This window comes from Fusarium subglutinans (genome assembly GCF_013396075.1).
Source record: "Fusarium subglutinans strain NRRL 66333 chromosome Unknown NRRL66333_c0000031, whole genome shotgun sequence".
Classification (NCBI taxonomy): Eukaryota; Fungi; Ascomycota; class Sordariomycetes; order Hypocreales; family Nectriaceae; genus Fusarium; species Fusarium subglutinans.
In genome coordinates, this window is record NW_023502094.1 from 38201 (window position 1) to 60771 (window position 22571).

General features: G+C 48.7%; 9 protein-coding genes across 9 annotated transcripts; 3 read left to right on the plus strand and 6 right to left on the minus strand.

Annotated features, from left to right (window-relative positions):
* Positions 1 to 145: 145 nt before the first annotated feature.
* FSUBG_3627 (glycosylphosphatidylinositol transamidase) lies at positions 146 to 2144 on the minus strand (the record flags this gene model as incomplete). The annotated part of the gene is made up of 5 exons (XM_036681528.1): positions 146 to 607; positions 659 to 1473; positions 1526 to 1764; positions 1823 to 2072; positions 2129 to 2144. 5 exons carry the CDS (start codon positions 2142 to 2144, stop codon positions 146 to 148), a joined length of 1782 nt encoding a protein of 593 aa, XP_036540742.1.
* A 726-nt stretch (positions 2145 to 2870) lies between these two features.
* Positions 2871 to 3886, minus strand: FSUBG_3628 (rhomboid 2; the record flags this gene model as incomplete). Its single annotated transcript, XM_036681529.1, has 5 exons — positions 2871 to 3085; positions 3138 to 3325; positions 3379 to 3460; positions 3513 to 3650; positions 3706 to 3886. 5 exons carry the CDS (start codon positions 3884 to 3886, stop codon positions 2871 to 2873), a joined length of 804 nt encoding a protein of 267 aa, XP_036540743.1.
* A 731-nt stretch (positions 3887 to 4617) lies between these two features.
* FSUBG_3629 (aconitate hydratase mitochondrial) lies at positions 4618 to 7352 on the minus strand (the record flags this gene model as incomplete). The annotated part of the gene is made up of 4 exons (XM_036681530.1): positions 4618 to 6105; positions 6158 to 6279; positions 6330 to 6972; positions 7239 to 7352. 4 exons carry the CDS (start codon positions 7350 to 7352, stop codon positions 4618 to 4620), a joined length of 2367 nt encoding a protein of 788 aa, XP_036540744.1.
* Positions 7353 to 9280: 1928 nt separating this feature from the next.
* On the plus strand, positions 9281 to 9714 carry FSUBG_3630 (BUD20-like protein; the record flags this gene model as incomplete). Its single annotated transcript, XM_036681532.1, has 2 exons — positions 9281 to 9510; positions 9585 to 9714. The coding sequence occupies 2 exons, from the start codon at positions 9281 to 9283 to the stop codon at positions 9712 to 9714; spliced, it is 360 nt and encodes a 119-aa protein (XP_036540745.1).
* A 132-nt stretch (positions 9715 to 9846) lies between these two features.
* On the minus strand, positions 9847 to 10578 carry FSUBG_3631 (DASH complex subunit DAM1; the record flags this gene model as incomplete). The annotated part of the gene is made up of 3 exons (XM_036681533.1): positions 9847 to 10048; positions 10099 to 10196; positions 10264 to 10578. The coding sequence occupies 3 exons, from the start codon at positions 10576 to 10578 to the stop codon at positions 9847 to 9849; spliced, it is 615 nt and encodes a 204-aa protein (XP_036540746.1).
* A 1211-nt stretch (positions 10579 to 11789) lies between these two features.
* On the plus strand, positions 11790 to 13649 carry FSUBG_3632 (CSR1-phosphatidylinositol transfer; the record flags this gene model as incomplete). The annotated part of the gene is made up of 3 exons (XM_036681534.1): positions 11790 to 12923; positions 12976 to 13117; positions 13165 to 13649. The coding sequence occupies 3 exons, from the start codon at positions 11790 to 11792 to the stop codon at positions 13647 to 13649; spliced, it is 1761 nt and encodes a 586-aa protein (XP_036540747.1).
* A 167-nt stretch (positions 13650 to 13816) lies between these two features.
* On the minus strand, positions 13817 to 14564 carry FSUBG_3633 (hit family 1; the record flags this gene model as incomplete). The annotated part of the gene is made up of 5 exons (XM_036681535.1): positions 13817 to 13924; positions 13978 to 13992; positions 14044 to 14136; positions 14302 to 14384; positions 14531 to 14564. 5 exons carry the CDS (start codon positions 14562 to 14564, stop codon positions 13817 to 13819), a joined length of 333 nt encoding a protein of 110 aa, XP_036540748.1.
* An 861-nt stretch (positions 14565 to 15425) lies between these two features.
* Positions 15426 to 16133, plus strand: FSUBG_3634 (MOG1-like protein; the record flags this gene model as incomplete). The annotated part of the gene is made up of 3 exons (XM_036681536.1): positions 15426 to 15502; positions 15567 to 15782; positions 15833 to 16133. The coding sequence occupies 3 exons, from the start codon at positions 15426 to 15428 to the stop codon at positions 16131 to 16133; spliced, it is 594 nt and encodes a 197-aa protein (XP_036540749.1).
* A 612-nt stretch (positions 16134 to 16745) lies between these two features.
* FSUBG_3635 (HMG box-containing protein) lies at positions 16746 to 18830 on the minus strand (the record flags this gene model as incomplete). Its single annotated transcript, XM_036681537.1, has 1 exon — positions 16746 to 18830. One exon carries the CDS (start codon positions 18828 to 18830, stop codon positions 16746 to 16748), a length of 2085 nt encoding a protein of 694 aa, XP_036540750.1.
* Between the last annotated feature and the right edge of the window lie 3741 nt (positions 18831 to 22571).

Here is a 22571-nt window from a genome sequence, read left to right on the forward strand (position 1 = left end):
GCCCAAGTCAAGACTATTAATTCTAAATTTTGCCTAATCTATATGCCCTTGTTTAATACTTAAATATCAGAACCACCATTCTGAATTTCTGGTGGCGCAATGCATGCTTTGCTTCCTATTTTACAGTCCGAACCCTCAATTTTCCTTAAGCAGTAACCTCTCCGAAGACATTGACCATGCCTACGAGCCAGGCTGGCCACCAAAGGCACCATACTACAACGGGCGTATACATGCCCCAGATGTTCCAGCCGAAGCTGGCCTCCTTCAGCAAGTCTGCGATACTAATGTCCCAGATTTGGGCGGCTGCGTACAAAACTGTAGGTGGTGACACGATATTGAGGAGACCTGCTAGAGACCAGCGAAGCCCCGGGTTCTGGACCGGCTGGACAAAGCTGAGCGGGCTTGAGAGTACGCCGATGAGAAAAGCAAGAGAGAAGTTGAGAGTTGCAAGAGTAGAAAGGCACATGCCAAGAACGAGAAGAGAGAAAGACTTTGTGAGTTGGAAGTGCTGCTTTGTGGGCTGGGTGACAAGCGTTAGGAGACGAGAGATCGCGAAAGGAAGGACAGCCGAGATGACGGAGAATGCAGCAAAGGCGGGTGAGAGTAACTAGAGATGATCAGTATAAGACTGGAATATGATATTGGGGGGAGCACTTACGCCGGCGGGAAGGTGGTTGAATGTGTACAGAGGCACAGCTGCGAGACCCTGGCAGACAGCAACAACGCCGAGCGGAACGAACAGGTCCCGTCCAGCTTGTGTTGCTTCGACAGATGTGGTAGATGTCTTCTCCTTAGGTTTCTGTGTCGCTGGTGATTGGCCACTCTTCACCCAGAGCGAGATAGCCATGATGGTAAAGTTGGCAGCAATCAACATGGCACTGGGAAGATAAGTGCCGATACTAACGAAACGATCGGTCTGCATCAGCAGATAAAAGAAGAAACTCTGGTGCAGGTGCTCGAGCAAATTATTCAAACTTCGGAACGACCCCTCGACCAGGCGTCCCATGGCCATCTCATCATGCCATCCTTCGCCGTAAGGCTGAAGTGTCACGGCATCAACGTGATATGGGATGAAGCTGCTGTGAGCACCAGCTGCATACCCGAGACCTTGGTTGAGCATACCACGCAACATGGTTTGTAAACGATCAGGGTAGGTACCCTTGTGCTCTGTCATCTTCTGAATAGAAGTGCCAATACCCATCTGGCCACCAGCAATGTTGACGATTGAGTTGATAAGATCAAGGTTAGGAAGCTGGCCATTAGGGCCATCGTAAATCACATGAACAGACTTGAAACTTTGTTCTTGGGGGTAGTCGATAGCAAGAGCACCCTGAAGAGCACCGGACTTGAGAGGCAAAGGAGCCACAAGATCAGGGTTGTGAGCATCATGGTAAGCGTCAACCCAAGCCTGTGTGCCTGTCTTGCTATCGGGAGGAACAACAAGAATGATGTCCTTGGACCAGAGTGACCAGCCTATGTTTGTCAGCGTCTATCGCTTGGTTTGAGTTTCAGGGGGTATACATACGTTTAAAGTAACGGACCAAAGTCAATGCCAGGGATACGCCATTGCGGTTGAGCTGCTCCTCGACGTTCTTCCAAGCAGCAACCAACACAATTGCCTCAGTGGCATCGCCACGGGGAGCTTGCAGGATTGCGTAGAGGTTCTGTCCTGAGTACTCAAGGCCAGCTGAGTGGTAGGTGTAATTTTGACGCCCAACCTTTAATCCAACACCCGTGAGAATCTTGTCGAGCCTGTCGTTGATCCTGTAGCCAGCCCAGGTTAGCGATTGCTGTATTTTCCCAAATCCATGTCAAGACGCACTCATAGTTGTTCTTGTCGACTACGTCGTCAACCTCATGTCGGTAGGCGCGGAAGATGTTCTGTTCGCTTCCTCCAAAATATGTATGCACTTGACCTGGCAACAAGGCATTCTCTGATATGTATGTCCGACGCGAATATTCGTTTAATGGCAGAAGAAAGAGCCAGATTACACCGATCGCGATGCAGAGGAAGGACAAGTAAGGGGGGAGCTTTAGAATGCGAGGATCGCGACGCAGCGACAGCGCTGAAGCTATAGAACATATCAGCCAATGGTCAGAATAGGGGATGAGAGAGGTGATTGCATACAAAGTAGCCGCGACATCGTTTAGCCAATGTCTTGGTGATCAAAGACTTGGTCTCTCGATGCTTGAGCTGAGTTAAGGTTGCGGTTGAGGTTATCCTTGGCTTAGCCTCCACTCCCGTCTTGGAAACAATGAGATTCAATCACCAAAGAGGGTACGTACCGTCATGACAGCTTTCCGTTGAATGGAAGCTCCCCCCGGCTTCAGGGGTTATATTGCGGGCCACCTGCAGTGGATGCGGGGCAGTCTATGCGGCTACCGGGGGTTCATGCCGATCGAGAGCTACAGCATCAAATAAACAGTCTTTGAGATTAGAATCAAGCTTAACATTAGTACTTCAGTAATGGCGTCCAGGCATGAGTTGTTCTCTTTTTTAGGCATGCAGTATCGTAATGGAAATAAGAACTCACTGCAAGAGTAGACACATCGTAAACCAATGACAATACATGTATCACCATTATTCATGACAACTGAAACAATCTTCGTCCTCTACCTTTATTATCGCTTCATCCATTATAGTAGTACCTGAAATAGTTCTTGGAAGAAAGGACCATGAGCAGCTAGATGAACCCGCGCGGACGTCCATTCATTCCTTTGCTTTTAATCGCTACGCCGATCCCTGACGCAAGAGACTCCACGGAAAATGAAATGCCCTTTCTATAGTACAATTCGAAAAGAGAGCGTGCAACAAGCACTTCCGTACCATTACAGTTACACAAAATTACACGCGCACCATGTACGCTCGTTCAAGGCCCGAGACGCTGGGTTGTACCAACGAGCTCCGTCGCTGCGCTGCCACTGGGACCAGGGCGGTTGGTCGTGGGCAAAACACCAAATCGGCCATATGTTGTCTTGTCGATGCTGACATAGTGAGGGAGGATCTTGAGGAGGTTGAGTCGATTCTCGACCCATCGAAGACCCCATTCAGGAGGGGCGAGCAGCTTGGCATACCCGAAGCCAGCTATTCTAGCTATTAGTTTCCCTTCGACCACGACAGTGACTGTGAGACTTACCAACGTATCCAATTGCAATTCCACATAAATGACCAAGAAGACTAGTACCAGGTACCAATGCCCTCACAACCATACACATGATTAAGGGGGTAGTCCATGTTGGGATATGGACAGTACCGACGACGAAATGAGGGTTGGTTTTGTATGTTTGAATAGACTCCATCGCCAGTAGAGTAAATACCCACATGCTAGAACAAACGTTAGCCCATGTTCATGCCTAACAATTTCCTCTTCGTCGTACCTCGCTCCCAGAACGCCATGGTTTACGTGGAATACATATCGCTCGATCAGAACGTACATCACAGCCGGTATCGATGTAAGAGCTAAACAAAGCAAGTCAACTCATAGTCCTTCAGCATATCTGAGGTTTCTTACGTCCAAAGAACAAAGCAAGGGATGTTAAGGTGCCATGTTCGTTCTCGAATCGCTCCATTAGAGGAGTAAGCGCCGCGAGGTTAAGGACAGCATGAATAATGTCAAGGTGTATTAACGGGAATGTCGACAATCGATATGCTTTGAGCAAGTCTAGTTAGCAAATGCGCAAAGGTTCAATATCGCTTGGTAGTACCATTTGTAATGCTAATTTCTTCAGGAATGAGGGCGCCCCATTCTCGCAAATTCCATACTGATTGTAGCGATGCAATTGCGAGGGCAACAATAGCGACGATGATAAGTCGTGTGAATAGTGGCAGCCGTGTCAGATATGATCGGGCTCGTAAAGCGTTGAAGTTCTGGAGACGGGGTCGCATGTCTAATAGATTCGAGCTGCTCGGAGCAGCCGGATGATCGTCGTTTTAAAGGAATGAAAGGACCGACGACACGGAGGGGATAATGAGATAGAAACAAGAGAACTAATGCGAGTTTCTTGACAATAAGAAAAAACCGGTTGGAATCGCAACTCACTTTCACGCCCTCAGAAACACTCGCAGGACGATGGCAAGTCAAACTGGACAACGGACCCTTGACCCTTAGATCGAGGTGTGGCTGTTGAGTTGTATCGGCACGTGATCAGTGCACGGCCACATCTGAGTGATGTACTTGTTTCTGGGACGTAGGCATCACGCAAAGTTCAAAATGCTCTCAATGTGCTAACTATAGGTAGGTAGGTAGGTCGCATCAGAAAATCATGAGCCTGAAGAAGCGTTCACAGAATTGCTCGGGTTTCGTATCTAAACAGGCTGGGACGATAGATCGATACCAGATATCACTATGGCACATCGTGAATGAAGCAGATGCATCACTTATAAATAAGAGGTATTTGAACAGTTAGAATTTTGTTACAACTAATGAAAGCATGGCTATTCCTTTGCTACAAATATGTAAAAGACATGGGCGCTCAACATTTTAGACATATACCGTCCGTTGAAAAGCCCCTCTACTGTCTGCCCTCGAAACCCAATCGAGAACATCAGGATGTACGCCGTATGTGACCCAAAATATCAATTTGCTCTTCTTTACTTTACTCCACTTCATTCCATCTTTAGTTCTTGGCGGCCTTGGCCATGGTGTTCAGGGCAGAACCGTTCTTGAACCATTCGATCTGAGCCTCGTTGAAGGTGTGGGACAGAGGGATCTCGAAAGATGGGCTGCCATCGGCGGGGTGGACAACAAGAGGAAGGGGCTTGCCAACGGCGAGCTGAGTGCAGAGGACATCGACCTTGTCATCAGGTCGGATTTTGTCGTAATCGGCAGGGTCGGTGAAGGTAAGAGGAAGCATACCCTGCTTCTTCAGGTTGGTCTCGTGAATACGGGCGAAAGATCGGGTGATGATGGCAAGACCACCAAGGTGACGGGGCTCAAGAGCGGCGTGCTCTCGGGAAGAACCCTCACCATAGTTCCAGTCACCAACGACAACCCACTTGATGCCCTTGGCCTTGTAGTCACGGGCGACAGCAGGGACAGCACCCCACTCACCATTGGTGAAGTTCTTGATCTTGTTGGCCTCACCGTTGGCCTCGTTGATGGCACCAATCAACATGTTGTTGGAGATGTTGTCAAGGTGACCACGGTACTTCAACCAGGGACCGGCCATGGAGATGTGATCAGTGGTGGTCTTGCCCTTGGCCTTGATGAGGATAGGGATGTCCTTAGCATCCTTGCCATCCCAAGGCTGGAAAGGAGTCAGGATCTGGAGACGGTCGGAGGTGGGGGCGACATCGACATTGACGCTGGCACGGTCACTGGGAGGAGCCTGGTAGGTGTCCTGACCGGGGTCGTAGCCCTTGCTGGGGAGACCATCGCCGGTAGGAGGAGCAAGCTTGAACTCCTTGCCGTCCTTGTCCTTCAGGGTATCGGTGAGTGGGTTGAAGTGGAGGGAGCCAGCAATGGTCATGGCGACGACCAGATCGGGAGAGGCGACGAAAGAGTGGGTGGCAGGGTTGCCGTCGTTTCGGCCAGTGAAGTTACGGTTGTAAGAAGAGATAATAGAGTTGGCCTCTCCCTTCTTGACGTCGCGTCGGTCCCATTGACCAATGCAAGGACCGCAGGCGTTGGCAAGGACGATACCGCCGAACTCCTCAAAGGTCTGGAGCTGGCCATCTCGCTCAATGGTGGCGCGAATCTGCTCGGAACCTGGGGTGACCGTGAAAGCAGACTTGGCCTTGATACCGTGGTTGAGGGCATCACGAGCAATGGAAGCAGCACGGGTCATGTCCTCGTAAGAGGAGTTGGTGCAAGATCCGATGAGACCGACCTTAAGCTCCTCGGGCCATCCGTTCTCCTTGACAGCCTGGCTGAACTTGGAGATGGGAGTACCCAGATCAGGGGTGAAAGGACCGTTGATGTGAGGCTCGAGCTCGGAGAGGTTGATCTCGATGAGCTGATCGTACTCGGCACCCTCGTCAGGCTTGAGGCCGTGGGCATACTGGCGGGCGAAGTCACCGATCTCCTTTCGCTTGGTGGCGGCGAGGTAGTCGTACATACGGTCGTTGAAGGGAAAGACGGACGTGGTGGCACCGATTTCAGCACCCTGGAGAATATCAGCCAACAATCCTATTGATGAAGGAACAAGGGTCACTTACCATGTTGCAAATGGTGGCCATACCGGTACAGGAGATAGCGTCGGTACCAGGACCGTGATACTCAACAATAGCACCAGTACCACCCTTGACAGTGAGGATATCGGCAACCTTCAGAATAATATCTGAAAATGTGTCAGCAAAGTCAAGAAGAAAAGCGAGCAGTCATCCTTACCCTTAGGAGCAGTCCAGCCATTGAGCTGACCAGTGAGCTTGACACCAATAACGTTAGGGGCCTTGAGCTCCCAGGGGAGGTCGGCCATGACATCGACAGCATCGGCACCACCGACACCAATGGTAGCCATACCGAGACCACCACCGTTGACAGTGTGAGAATCAGTACCGATAAGAAGACCACCGGGGAAGCAGTAGTTCTCGAGGAGAATTTGGTGAATGATACCAGAGCCGGGCTTCCAGAAACCGATATCATACTTGGCACAAGCAGTAGAAAGGAAGTTGTAGACCTCCTTGTTGATGTCAATAGCGCGGGCAAGATCCTTGGCACCACCGACTTGGGCCTCGATCAAGTGATCACAGTGGACAGTAGTGGGGTTGGCAACCTTGTCCATGCCAGCGGACATGAACTGAAGGATGGCCATCTGAGCGGTGGCATCCTGGCAAGCAACACGGTCAGGTCGCAGCTTGAGGTAGCTCTTGCCACGCTGGATGTCTTGGCCATGAGGGTCGTCCAAGTGAGAGTAGAGAATCTTCTCAGCGTAGGCCAAAGGTCGGTTCAGACGAGCACGAACGATGTCGAGGTTCTCGGACATCTTCTTGTAGTTGATGTAGTTACCCTCCTCCCAGTTGTTCTGTCGGACCTGTCCAGCGAGGCATATTAGCACAATTGTTCCCAGATCTCATGTCTTGCATCTCCCCGAGTCCATAAGCCGGGTTTCATATTCTCTGGTTGCCATTGAGCTATAAGTCGCGCAGTTCATTCAGGCCTCGGCATTGCCGGTGGATTGGCAGCCGAACTGGACAGTGCACCATGACGTTTGGCGCCTGAATGGTAGTGCAAAGAGGAAGTGATGAAGCTTCGTATCATGGAATCAAGAGACAGCAATGCAATTGGTTTGAAGCTTACCTTCTTGTCTAGAGGGCTATCTGAGACTGTGGCCATGCGGCGGAAGCCAGAGGCAGCGCCAGCAAGGGCGCGGCTCCGGGACATGTTGCCCAGAACCTGGCGTGTAGCAAGCATTGCGACTATGGTGCTGTGAGAGGACTATCGTTAGCAAAAAGTGATGGACGACGACGGTTGGGTATTGTAATTGACTTACGACCCAATATCGGTCGATGAGTGACTCGATGTATGCTTGAAGGGTGATTGCGAATGTTCAACTGAAGAAGTTGAAGCTTTTCGGGTGGGTTGAAGGAAGAAGGTGGGGGAATGTGCTGCCGAGCAGGTAAGGATTTTATGCTCTTCAGCCGGTCATGTGTTTATCTGGGTTAATGCAGCAATTGGGTTTTATAATTTAGCTCAAGCAAGAAACGGACGTAAAGTTTATGTATTTTTTGGGGGATTTAAATTGTTATCAAGTGTTGTAGAGGTTTCAAGGACATCATCTCATTGTATTACAGTCTTGTTTTACATATTGTTATATCAACATCATTCTCATCTCATACATCGTAATCTTCATCTTCTTCCACGGGCAGAAGCCACGATTTGATTCTCTTTTTTTTTCCCTCTGGTTGCGAGGCAGTTGCTGTTACCTCGGTCTTGCGGGCACCCGTTACGGCGTGAGCCCCAGACCATGATGTAATTTCCGCATCGTGGGCCCCGAAACGGTCTAGGCGTCCATCATGCCCCGGAACCTCACAATCAATGACAAAAGATGCTCTCTGGTTGGCCAAAACTCTGACTCGCTTCACAGGGTTTAATCGCTACAGTTCCTCGGGCCAGCGGCTTTACCTTCGGTCGCCGCTGAACGGACATATCCCTTCGCACATGCGATCCTCCGAGGTCATGATGCTCGGTCACCGATCTTTTTGGGCTTCAAACACTGTTTTTTCGGAATTCAATTTTCATCTGCGAGCGGTTGAGGGAATTTGGGGTAGCCCTTGAACGAGGGGGAATGTGAAGCTTTTCGCCAAACCCCAACCCCCTATGCCCTTGTATGCACACCCCAATTGTGGTTCTGCCAAATGTCATGCCGCAGACCGCCCAGTTCATATGTATTATCCAATGACAACTGAGGCGATTATAATCTTCATATCCGTTCTTGGAGCCGATTGCAGGCTCTTGTCCACCTCCAAGCCGCATCATAAACTCCCTGTGTCTTAACCCACAATCCTGATGGAGCACTGGGAGCCGATCAACACTATGGTATATTCTAGTACGGCGCAAACGGCTATGCAAACGCCCATCTAACCGTACAAGCATCCTAGCATCCTTCTTCTCGTCCTTTCCAGCTTGAAGTCTAACTTGCTTTCTGCCGATCGTTGATCCCGGAGCCGGCGACCCCAGACCCGCTATCCGCCGGGTATCACCAAGCCCGGCCAATTCCCATCTGATGGCTGAACAAGCTGCAAGGCTGGGCATGTGACAGCATATCTCAACTTTTATGGGGGGTTGAAAGCCGATTAACTCAATGATATTTCTTTTCAAGCATAATGGAGCATTAGACTTAAACTAAAGATCAGAGAACGGAGGACTCTACGAGATAAAAATTGGGTTGGTCACAGTTCCGTTCTACAACCCTACTATTTATAATGTTTACTCCTTTATTAGCCTACTGCTTAGGTGTTTAATTGTCATAATGATATTCAGAGCCTTTATCTTGTAGCTTTTTACTTCAGCTTATTTAGTTTCATTGTTTTGCTTTTTTGTCTTTCGTTACTCCCCTTCTATTTCTACTCATTTTTCGAATATGGTTTCTGAGCCGCACAATGCCTTGTTTTATCTCTGACTCGAAATGGTTCGTGGTATCGTGCCTTAGGTTGTTCAGATTCAACCTGTGGCTGTAGTGCCCCGCATCCGTCTTATCAGTTTATCGGGTCAGCCCCACCATAACTTTTTTCGAAAATCGCCAACCTCAACGACCGCTTAGCTAGAAGTATTAAAGTTACCAATATCACAATCTGGAATAGCATACTCCAAGAATCGCATTCGCCTAAGTCACCGCGAAGATGGGTGTTACAAACAAGAAAACAATTACCAAGACAAGGCGCAAGACTCGAGACGTCGACCAGGTCAAGGCCGACCTCATGTCACCCAAGCATCTGAAGCAATTCATGGAGACGAAGGCTGCTGAGGACCTTCCCGGCCTTGGGCGTCACTACTGTGTCGAGTGCTCCAAATGGTTTGATACGGATGCTACTCTGATCTCGCATCAAAAGGGAAAGCCTCATAAGAGAAGGTATGTCACATGGTGGCTCGCAATGGATATCTATTTGTCTATCATGTATGAAGTGTGTGTTAATGCCCCGCCAGAGTCAAGCAGATCGCCGAAGGGCCATACACTCAGCAGGAGGCCGAAGCTGCCGTCGGCTTACGAACAGACAACGGAGACCGAAAGCGTACATTTGCCGACCAAGATAACGATGTTGCCATGGACGCCTAAATCTTGTCCGATAAAATTCTTCATAGCACGCTAAAAGGGGGATATAAAGTCATAGGGCGCATCGGAGCTGAGCTTGATTTCTTACATTGCAAATGGCGTTTTGGAATCTTTCTGTTGATATCCCGATTACATTCACCTAACACCACGACCGCGCGCTCTGGCCAGTCCACTAGGCCGGCTACGTCCAACACCGCGCGTCGATCTTCCCCGAGACGATGTTCCTCGACCGGGAGCAGCAGGAAGACGTGATTGTCTTTTTGGAGGCTCTGGTGTGGTGAATTTGGAAGACTTGGTGGTAGTGGGAGGATTCTCGACAAAGGACGTGTCAGTGGTCCTATAGGCTAGTCAGAAGGGCCAATAAAGGTTTTTAAAAAGGAGACTTACATGAACGTCATTTCTGCATCGGCCTCTGATTTTGATGGGGTCACGGCGGGTTGTTCTGGTTGAGTTCGGTCTCTGCGGAAAGATTCCGGAACAGGCCCCTGCGAGAATAAGCCTCAGAATAACGAAACCGTACATATCCGATACGGATAGCCTCGATAGACATACCTCTGGGAAATCAACACAAAAGGCATTCATGTTCAGACCATAAAGGAAGCTCGCAAACGATTCACTGAATCTCGCTAAACTCTCATGCATAAGCTGAAAGTGCATCATATTCGCTTCGAGGTCGGCCATGGCATCTGAAAGCTCAGCAAAGGCTGGCTCAAATGCATTCAGCGGAAATGGCGCATCATGTTCTCCAGCACCTCGCGCGGACTCGCGAAAGGATGATCGAGATGAAGGTCGCAGCGGGGTGGTAGGTCGTGACGTTCGGGAACGAGAATTTGAGCGTTTGCTGGGATCTTGAGGTGTGGTTGACATTTTGGCAGCTTTTGTGCTGTATTTTGCATTCGCTGTTGTGTCTTTTTTCTTTTTCTTTCTGTATTGTTTCGTATATTCGTGGCTGGGCGTACTAGGTATGCAATCCGCGTACTTGATATCGCGACCTGAAGTTGAGTTGTACGAAAGTCAACAAACATTGGATGGAAGTCTGTTGTGGCGCCCCCGCAATTCGTTTCGAGATGTGGCTCCCAGTCCCCCATGTGGCTTTCTCCACGACGGTTCTATTGCCCAGATAGCATCATATGTACCTACTTTACATCATGCCCGATTTTGATATCATTTGGCCTCGAGTCCTACTTGCTTTTTGTTATCTTAGCATGCTTTTTTATAGAACTCATCATATATCAAGCATGATGGGAATTACTATCCATGTTTGAGAGATGTCGCGTGAGCAGTCTTCGATTCAGGGGCAGACATGACAAAGACATACGATATCCGGATAAAGAAAAGCTCATCGTAGGAAGACTTTGGTAGGGAACACTGCCATGTTATGAACATTCACTTTAAATCGACTAGGATATGGGGCCCTTGACCGTGGGATATCGCAGGGTTTTGTCTTCAAGCTGTTAGCTCTAACTAGTAGGTAGCTCTATAGGGTAGAGCACAGCCACGCTCACATCACACTCATATTTAACCTATCCGTACTTTGTTGTCATTATTTTTGGTCTTGATGCTGTGTCACCTTTTGTTCGAGACATCTTGATTGGGGCTCTTGAAGTGCGTGACAGAAAAACTTCAACATCAATAATAGGCCTCCAATCTTTGTTCCCGAGTACTCCGAACACTAACAAATGCCCTACGTCAATAGTTGATCCTATCCACTCTTCATCCGCGGAAACCGGAGTCTTGCAAGCTCCGAACACACCTTGAGCATCAACAGGTTATTCTATTTTATTACGGTCGTGCCATCCTCTGAGAATTCCGAACGATTCGTATCCATCATCAAACCTGGAGGCCTGTCAGTGGATTGTTCCTACTTTGTACCTGCAAAGCAGCTTTGAGAGGTACTTACCTAAGGTAGGTAAGGTAAGGTAGGTAGGTATCTGTGGAGCCGATACCACGCCAACAAAGAGTGTCCCGCATTCTAAAAATCCCCATAAACGACGACATTGATTTACCTACCACTTTGGTTTTTGCGGCGTATGTGTACGCGTTTGCAAATCTGACATATCTTTCTCGACCCTTTACCTATGAGGACTCAACTGGGACGAAACCTATGCTCGTATAGCCCTCTTAAATACTGCTCTCAGCCATTTTCGCGCCACCTGCAGCTACGGTCATCTGTCCTTTCTTCCAGCTTACTGAGACAGCCCCTTACAAACTCACGAGCAACCCCTGCATGTGCTAGGAGCATCGCCTCTGCAAGATATCTAACAGGTTCAAGGAACCTCACCCACTCAATTGCCATCAAACGGACAGTATACAGCAAAGCCGGCTCAAATCCAAGTAGCAGACTTCCCCTCAAAGCCAACTCACTTTACTCAGTTGTTGTAGCTGTAGCAGTCATTACGGCTGTTGTTGCTATATCAGCTTGGCCTACAGGAAGCCCCAGCAACCAACCCCCACCAGAAGAGTTCGAAGAAGAGTTCGAGATCATGTCTTTCCAATTACCCCCTGGGCGCCCGGGGAACCTGACTCCCGAGCAAGAGGAGAAGCTTCGCAAGCTATGGACTGCTATCTTTCAACTCACTGGCGTGGCCGGTGAGGAGAGCTCTGGTGCCAACCTCTTGCCCCAAAAAGAGGAGGCGAGTCCAGCAGAGGCTGACTCTAAGAAGAAGCGAGGATTCGGCATGTTCAAGAAAGGCAAATCCGGTACCTCGACACCAACTGAAGCTTCCGCTGAAGAGGACAAGTACAATGAAACCAAACAATTCCATGAGACTTTGGCCAACGAGTCCCCCGAAACAATTCGACACACGATATGGTCTATGGTGAAGCACGATCACCCTGATGCCCTTGTTCTGCGCTTTCTCAGAGCACGAAAGTGGGATGTCGAGAAGGCGCTCGTTATGCTGGTGTCAACTATGCATTGGAGGCATAACGACATGAAGGTAGACTCTGAAATCATGAAGAACGGAGATGCCTTTGCGGTTGAGGATGAGAAGACCGATTCTCCTACTAAGCAAGTTAGCGCCGACATGATGAAGCAACTCCGAATGGGCAAGAGTTTCCTGCACGGCACTGATAAGCAAGGCCGACCTATATGTGTCGTCCGGGTTCGCCTGCACAAGGCTGGGCAAGAGTGCGAAGAAAGTCTGGAAAAGTACACAGTCTACATTATTGAGACAGCGCGCATGACCCTTCAGCCCCCTGTTGATACAGCTGTAAGTACCCGTGATCTAGAAATCAGAGCACAATATTGACACGCAAACCTAGTGCATTGTCTTCGACATGACCGGCTTCTCTATGGCCAACATGGACTACACACCTGTTAAGTTCATGATTAAGTGCTTCGAGGCCAACTATCCCGAGTCTCTAGGTGCCGTCCTGGTACATAAAGCTCCTTGGCTTTTCCAAGGTATGTTGCTGTTTTTGGAGCGAAGATAGGCACTGACTCGTAATAAGGTATCTGGAAGGTCATCCGTGGCTGGCTTGACCCTGTGGTGGCAGCCAAAGTTCACTTCACTAACAACCGGGCTGAACTCGAGGAGTTCATCGCTCCAGACCATCTGATCAAGGAGCTTGAAGGCGATGAGAACTGGGAATACAAGTACATCGAGCCTACCGCTGGCGAAAATGACAAGATGAAGGATACGCAAACACGCGATGGTCTTTTGACTGACCGTGAAGGGTTGGTCAAGAAATTCGAGCATACAACTAGGGAATGGATCCGTCATCCTGATGGTGAGCAGGGCAAACAACTCAAGGCTGAACGAGAGAAGATTGCCAAACTTCTCAAGGATGATTACTGGAATCTTGACCCATACATCCGAGCACGAACACTCTACGACAGACAGGGTGCGATACAGACCGATGGCAAGACTGACTGGTACTCGCTCAAGCCACCGGCTGCTGTGGGAGCCAGCACTTCTGCTGATGACCTAGACTAGACGAGGCGTGTGAAGCACAAAAGGGACTTGGGTTGTAGATAATCAAGTTGATTTGGCGGGGCAGGATGATACCTGGTAACCGGACAATAATACCAGAAGGGCTCTTCATGAACCAGTCCCCTAATGTCCCATTTGGACACTGTCGCACATGTGTACATCAAAGCTCTTTAGATCTTGGCCTTGAGCTCCTCACAGTAAGCCTTGAGCTGTTCCATATTAGCAGGGGTTGTGGGCCATTTGACCCCGAGGCCCTCAGTCTCGTTGGGCTTAGGGATCTGAATACTTGTTAGCTGTAGCTCAACGAGAATTCAGGCTTTGATCTTGTTACCATATGGAAGTGAACCTATGACTATATTAGTTTCTTTATGCCGCATATTTGGTATGATATACTTACATGGTCAACTTCTTGGTGAGCAATGCGGCCATTGTTCTGGAGGATGTTGTAATCGGTGGCACCAGTCGCTTTGACAATCTTCTTGACAACAGGCTATGAACACAGTTAGACTTGAGTATCATCACTAGCATCCCAGTACTTGCCAGAATCTCAGTGAGGTGTTCGTCAGGAATATCAGCCAGCTTGGCACCGTGGTGCTTGGGGATGACAAGCTATATCTTGTCAGTGGGTTCATGACGCGAGCTGTTGAGAACATACAGCATGGCCCTTGCTGAGAGGACCAATATCAAGGAAAGCGAGCGTCTTGTCACTCTCAAATAACTTGAAAGAAGGGATATCACCTAATCAAGTACCAAGTCAGTTTACACGAAGACAGGAGTTAGACAAAAGAGCTGATGAACACCCTCAACATACTCTCCCCTCGGCAACTCCCCGCATACTCTCAACTCATTCATTCATTCAATTGCCGTGCTTCCCCTTCTCTTACCCTTGATGATGCGACAGAAAATGCAAGAGGACATCTTGATATTCAGTTGTTGAGCGGTTTATAAAAAAATAAGTAGAAGAGAAAAAAAAAAGAATCAGAGAACAAGCTGAAGTTCAATTCTTAATTGAAGGATCAGATTACATGAGCTAACACTGACAGAGGTGCAACTTGGAACTATTGAGGGGCAGCTGGTGAGTGGTTTGATTGGCTGTTGGGCTTGGATTGAAGGTATATAATTCTAAATTACACTTCTTTCTTTCGGAGTGGGACCTCCCATCGAACTCACCTCTTGCCTTTTACCAGATGTGACCGTGGGATTGGCCCAACAGACTCCATTCACCTAATCTTTGGAAACCATTCGTCTAGAGACTCTAGATTCGAATTTTGATTTTTGTTTCATTTTCTAATCCAAAGGTATCAAATAGCAGCATGTATTAGTTGGTCTTTTGTTTTTGGTATTTTTCAAGACCATTGAAGCTCTTTTTGGGCGTCAATAGCCTTCATGCCCTCTAGAAGTGAGGCTTCTTTCTGCGCCTTGCTTTTTACGTCATCTTCATCTCGGCGGGGTCGCCTCAGCCCCTCCAAACACAATCAGGTACCTAGAACTAACTACCTGCCCGTGCTCCCAAGGCATAACCGTAACCAACCCATGATCCATCACTCTTCACCTACTTTCAGGCGCCCAGTTTCTTTCTACCTTGTAGCACTTTTTGCCAAGATTTGCTGTTCCAGTCAGTACCCGTACGAGTCACGAGCTTGACCCCCCGAAGCTTATATACTCCAACTTTCGCCGCCGACTGCTCGTACATAGTACGATCGACACACCCTCAAGTTTGCGACGGACGAACGTGCAGGTTCCAACCCATATCAAACCATTGCATTTACTCAAAACGAAATGCCTGAATACATCAACACGCCTCTCTTTGGTGGCGCAATCACTTGCGACCTACCCGCCAAGTTCGCCGACGTCAGGTTCGTCCTCATTGCTCTTTGCGCCCAACTACACCTTTTCCTGTGCTGACTCTATGCGCTGCAGCAAGTTGCGACAAGTTCCCGATAACCAAGAAGTCTGGATCGACCAGGATGGTTTTACCAGCATCATCTTCGACATCACAGAGCGTGTTGGAGGCTCTGGCTCTGGTCCTGAGGTCGATGGTCGTGCCATGACAACTCATCTTGAAGATATGGTTGGTTCGGATATCGATACCGTCAAGATCTGGAACACTGCCGAGACCGAGTTCTCGAATCTAGAGTAAGTTGTCGCAGGTGCCTCCTGGAAGTGGCAGTTACTGATATCTGTAGACCTGGTACTCCCGCATACACACTTATTTCCACGCAGACTCCTCGTGTGAACCAGTCCCGCGACTCAACATCTGCACCCGATTTCACCGCCATCATCCTAACTCTTTTGCGGCTCGAGAAGGCCAAGACTGACGTTCTCATCACAATCAATGTTCCTCATATTAAGGGAGAGTACGATGAGGCGGAGGTTGATCTTGAACTAGGACGTCAGGGTAAGCTCATCGGCGCTGCCGTTGAGTATTCTGCTACTATCTGGTCAACATTTAAGATCAAGGACTGGGGCCTCTTTGGTGAAGCTTAGAGTACTTGAAATTTGTTAAAAGTGAATGGAGAACATATTCAGGTTACGGAGGGAATGCAGCAGGAAAGAGCTATGATATCATGAGATGACTACCACGACTTACGACCCGTTTTCTTTGTCGATGGATGAATATACAATTATGGACATGACAAGTATGGTTCCTATCATGCGGGAATATGCAGGCTCACAAGTTGCTTTCAGATGAACATGACAACATGCCATGATAGAATGCCATATTGATAAGCATTCGGGCAAATGTAGCTTGGGAAGCTCTACAGCTTTAAGAAACTGCTGGCTGATAAGAGTCAAATCGAACTTTGTCTGCATTCGCAACGTTCAGTGACTAAGTATTTACACTCTTGCATCACTCTAATTTCTCAAATTTTTACCTGTTCATACAGGGTAATCGATGAGCTTCCATGAGGGTAGTGAAGGCAGTATCTCTGTAGACAAGGGAGTATTTGTTCATAGATATGATATATCCATATCTTATAGTCTGGATTTCGACAGGCAGCGTCGTGTATAGGTGAAGACGCAGGTGAATTCAATTAACTCAGACACGGAAATCATAATATTGAATGGGTATAGACAAACAAACTCCGAGTTATGCAATTATGCTTCAGCCTCAATAGTTAGATCAACCATCTTGTCAACAACACTCTCAACTCCCAACTTGCTAGCTACCTTGCTTCCAGTCTTACCGCCCTCTTGCTTCGCCCACTTCTCTGCAATGAGCTTCATGACCACCTTCTGGGGACTGCCCGGGTTCTCTCCTCTGACCACACCCATCTGCTCTTTCACAAACGCCTGATATCGGCTCGGTGCTTTGCCTGCTGCTGCTCCCCTTGGTACTGGCTTGGTCTGCTTCAAGTTGCCCTTGCACTTCCCACATTTACTACGCTGGGTATCAATACTTTTGGAGTGCCGCTTGTACTCAACTCCGCATTCTTCACACTCCCAGACGTACTTGAAGTCGATTTCGTAACTGTGCTTGGTCGTCACTTCGATGCCGCGATCAGCAAACTTGGCTGAGCACTTGGCCGCCCAAGCCTTGAACTCTCGACCGTGAGGGTTTGTCGTTATGCCACTGATCATGAAGTTGGCGAGATGGCAAAACTCATGTGCCATGACATTGAGTAGGCGGTTCTCGTCATCAATGACCTTCTCGGCAAGTTCAATTGATGCATGATGCTTGAATATCTTGATGGGTTGACCGTCTTCCGTCTTGCGTGTCGTCCTAATAGTCTCGCAACGCCAACTTGCTCGCCCAGCTGTCGTATTGAGTGTTTTCGTCCAAACGAGCTTGACGCCACCTGTTGACTCAGCAAGCTCAGCAATTCTACCCTTTGTGATCTCGCGATCGAGTTCGGCTAGAAAGTTCTCGGCCAACGCATGTTTCCTAGATTCAAATGACTTCTTGGTCTCCTTCCTGGGCTCTTTCTTTGGGCTCGCCTTGCTGGGACTCTTGGTAACCGGGGGGAGGATGAGCTTGCGTGGCGAGTGCTGGTCGTTCCAGTCGTTAACAAAGTCCTGGCTCCAAAAGGCATCCATACTTGGACGATGTGGCGTCTTAGGGATCTGTATTTTCTTGCTTGGTGATGCAAGCCCCTTTGGCTTTAGTCCTTTAGGAGGAGTACTGGGTGGTGTGGTGAACTCGTCTATCTTCGATACTCTGCTCTCATCGTCTGAAAAGTCTTCGAGCTGTAGTCGCAGCTTAGATAATGTGTCTGCAAGGTCCGAGGTGGTGGCCGTCCCTGAAGCAAGCCGGTTTCCACTTTGGCTGGTCTTCCTGGACCCAACAACCTCTTTACTCGAAGGATTCTTGACAATTTCGCGCGTTTTTTTATTGCTAATGTTTGTAGAGCGGTTTGGTTGAAGAGTTGGAGCATTCTTGATTGAGGGGACACGCTCCCTGGTGCCAACTGTCTTTGATGGCGGCCTACTCAAGGAACGTGCCTCTCTTCTTGTTGGGGGCTCAGGGGAGTCATTCAACCAATCCGACTCTGAGACAGAGTCAGAATGTTCGTCCGCAGTTTGATAGATACTTGGCTCTTCTGCTTTCTCGTCCTCCTGGCTCACTTCGCTTTCAGCATTGCTATCAATCTCTCGTGCCAAAAGCAATGCTTTTGACTTGGTCCCAGAATGAATACTTGGTGTGGGCTCCTGAATCTCCAGAGTAGGTGTTGCCACTGTTTTCTGAAGCCGTCGGACCCTTGTCAAGGCTGTTTCCTTTTCGGATTTATAGTTTTCATCACTCTCGTCATCAGAATCTTGCACAACCCTCTGGTTTCTCCTCCTTCTTGGCTGTTGTCGAGACTGCGGCATGTATTTCTCAGTCTCAGAGCCACATTCGGACTCTGAATATAAGGAAAGTCTGTCGACTGGGGTTGTTTGTCGTGATTGCTTCTTCTCATAACTTGCAGCCCTTGATTTACTCCGTCGACCACCTTGTGTGCTTTTCTGTTCTTCCGAGCTCCATTTCTGAAAGAGTGGGTTGGCGGCGGCTTGACTTGGTTCTCCAAGACGTCGTACACGTCGTGTTTCAACGTTGGAAGTAGTCTTAGGAATCGTCGGCTTGCTAACTGAAGGCGCTGGTGTAGCTGTCTTTGTTGCTCGGGTGCTTGGTTTCCGAAGAAGCGTTTTCAGGTCAGGTAGGTCATCGTCACTGGAGGGATAAATGTCTGCCAGTCTTGCCATAGTGGATGTGTTGAGTCGCAGGTGAGAGGCTTAAGCTACGGCATCTGCGGGTTGAGGGAGTGTTCCTTGCGCCGTCAATGGCAGGCGGGGATATGGAGTGATACTTTTCGGTAGGTGATGCCTTGATAGGTATGCGATGACCTGGAGACGATAACTTCTATGGCATAAACTGGTTCAGCTTGAATGCATGGTGGCTGCAGTAAAACTTGAAACTTCGATCTATTAAGATTTAGAACTCAAGGTAAATAGCCGTCGCGTTGGCACAGCAACATACCCATATTGGAATGTAGGATCGCGACTCCACGTGACGCCCACCAACTTCTGTCATATAAGCTCACGATGAATAATTGTTTGATGGATTTATGCCAGATGCATCCGTAGTTCGTAATGTGAGACATCTTCATATCTACTCCGTACAAGTATCGATTTGGCCAAGCGGCTCCGTTCACAATTCTAGAACATGAAGCTAGTACGTATTGACAAGTTACTATCGGAATGAGAAGCCCGAGCCGGAGGAGCGGGAAACAACTTGACATGCTTATTTTTGGTGTTCGCTTGTGTCGTAGTCCCTTGGCAAATTTTCGATGCCAGTCGCTGAGACCTGAGAGGCGATGAATGGGTATAGGTTGACCCATGAGAAATCAACACTTTTACATCACTTAATGGTTAGTATTATCCGACTCAGCTTATGGCTTTCTGCTATGTGACACATATTTAATTGATGGCCGTATTACTAGAACAGGTTCAGTTGGAAAGCGAAAGCCATAATAAAGAAACAGAGCGGTGCGAAGTAGATGAACTGTTTGAAGCGCCAACGGGTGGGAACATGGAAAAAAGGAGGTGGCCATTTTCAGAAGTATTCTGCCCAAAGTTGCTTATCACTTCGGCTGGTCCATGATAGAGCCTGGAGCCCACGCCGTGAGTCCATGCGGTGATCATCAATGATACATAGATCATTATTAGCTGGCTCGGTACAGCAGCCGTGTCGCCGTGCGTGTCACATTGCTGATGGTCATCTACGGCCAGGATCATCATGTTTATTGAATCAACCTGCAGGTCAATCACAGTCTATCGCCGATATCGAGCAGCACAAGCATCCTCTCTATAACTAACCAACCCATGCACAATAATTTATTTATACCTAGCCAATTTCGTCCCCAGCTACTGCTAGTCAACGGGTGGCGGGACGCCGGCTTATCTTGACAACAGAAACTTGGATATTTCGGAGCAGTTCCCGTAAGAATCCTCAGCATCAAACAAGTCGCAACAAGGCGATTCCCTTCTAGCGTGGTGGACACGGGCCCGTTGAACCACATTGGGGTTAGAAAATTGGACTAACTTTGCTTTAGCACAGCAGATGGGGAATAGAAAGAAAAAATCAAAATAAAAAATCAAGCAGAGCCACAGCTGTCTATGGAGAGAATTTGGGGGGATCGATGATCGTGTTGGATCGTGTCGGTGTCTGAAGCTTACCAGGGACAACCTTGTAAGGGAGCTGCTGTTTGGACCGGCGTATCACATAGGCCGCGTACAGCGTCGTCATCGATTGTATGTAATTAGGTACCTACCTATGCTGCTGACGGGACGGGATCAAAAAAAGAGCGAGCTCGTTGTAGCGATGTCACAGCGGGAAGAGAACAACTGAGCGCTCACATATTCAATTAAGTTGCCATCGGCTATTTCTTTTTACGGAACTCAAGGTACCTCAGGGAAGCTTCTGTTAATTACACGCTGCATGCCATCTCGTGTGAGGCAGCTGTTTTCGGTGCAGCACCAGCCAGTATTGCTCTCGCCCACGAAAATGCGTGACACAGGATCTGTTCCTGCATGATGAATGGGTACTCTGTACCTAACTAGGTACCTAGTAGTCTACTAGGTAGAGGTACGGTGCAGGACATCCACTGACTTTTCTCCTCAATTTCTAAGCGGCCTTGCTTATCAATGCCCTCTGTCTACTCCGTAATTACCGGCACAACAATCGAGATTGCATCTTTAAGGCTGAAACAATTTCAATAAAGATCAACACGAGATCAGAAGATGATAGTATAGATAATGAATGACTTTATCCATACTTAATAGGTTTAGGATAAGCGGAAGAACCAAGGGGTGAGAAAGTATGGATTGAGGTACTCCCAGACTCCGTGCCAGCCATCCCACATCTGATAGTGATGAGCAGGGTACGTGCATATCCAGTTCGAGGACATGGTTACGCAGCAGTTCAAGTTCTCCCCGCTTGAGGAGATTCGACGAACCAGCTGAAGCTTCTCGAAGTCCTTACTTACGGCTGTGGCCGCAGCCGTGACGGGTACCAGCAGCTTTGCAAGCATAGACACGTGTACGTGTACCTTGATAATAGCTTGGTTCCATTTACTGGGGAATCTCAAACCTGAAAATCATCCAAACTGTGCAGACATGCTAGGATTTCCTTGATTAATGCATTATCTGCCCTGATATCGCGGTTGGGGAACAATCAATAACTCAGCCACTTGTTGAATTTAACCTTTGGGTGACCAACTGCAACCTTCAATCATGCCACTGTAACACAACTAACTAGACTAACCCCATGCCTGAGGCAAAACCAAGCAGGTTGGCTGGTGGCATTGATGCCTGAGGTGTTGTGCTTCTCATTTAGATAACCTTCCATTCTATTAACGCATTTGTACCAGTCAAGCCAGTGAGCGAGAGACTGAGAATGAGGCATTGCCAATGCCAACCATTACTCCGGGCCACAGAAAGAAATTCGACTTGAGCTTCGGATGCGCCGTTCAGGGGCGCCGGTGCCCCTCAGTGGACCTTGGAGGCTTCATCCAAAAGCCCGATTTGCAGCAAGCACTTGTGAGGCCCACAAAGGAGTGACTCCGTACCAATGATGACGCGTGGCTGGCTATTTCTGAACAGTACTTTAAAGCTACGAGCTCGTACAAGGTTCCGCTTCATGGGTCTCATGCGAGCGAGGCTCCAGAAGTAAACGCCTTACAGCGGAATGCGAGCAGAACAAGGCCAGCTGAGATATTGCCGCAACATGTATCCATCAGGTACCTTAGGTAGAGAGAGAATGTTAAAATGCAGCACACCCATCCGAGGAATCCGCCTGCCATTCTCTCAATCAGAGTCCAAACTGACTAACCCCCTCCAGAGACAGAGACCCAACCACCCCCTTGCAACCACCAATCAAGACCCGTATCCCCTGACACTCCTGGTCAGCGCCCCTGGCTTGCACTGCCAGTCGCGGGCGCGGGCCAGCTTTTAGGGGCGATGGCCCTCTCTGATGGGATGGGATGGGATGGGATGGGTCTATCAAGAGGAAAGCAAGGAACGAAAGAGGACGACTTGGAAACGGCCCGGACGATCCACTGTTGGGACAGCGCATCACAATGGTTGCTGCGACGGATGAGGATGGATGGATAGTTTGTTGCAGAACCTGTTAATGCTTGATGTCAGAGAGTTGGACGGTTGTGCTTTCGAATCGAATTGAGTTTCAGCGGTCTTCCCGCTGTGAACTTCGGGCTTAGTGGGTATCACGCCCTGTAACTTTGAAGCTCAGTGTTGACAACGTTTTATAGCCAATGGTCCACTTTTGGAGTCGAGATATGCTCTTGGCCATGCTGAGGATTGTAGCTAATTCGCTGATCTGACCAGAAATGGGGCCGCGAGGCTCCTAAAAAAAAAACTCCCTTCTGTTAGTTACTGCTGATGGATGCATTGTTGTTCCCTCCCTTTCGTTGTGTAGCACTAGCAGTG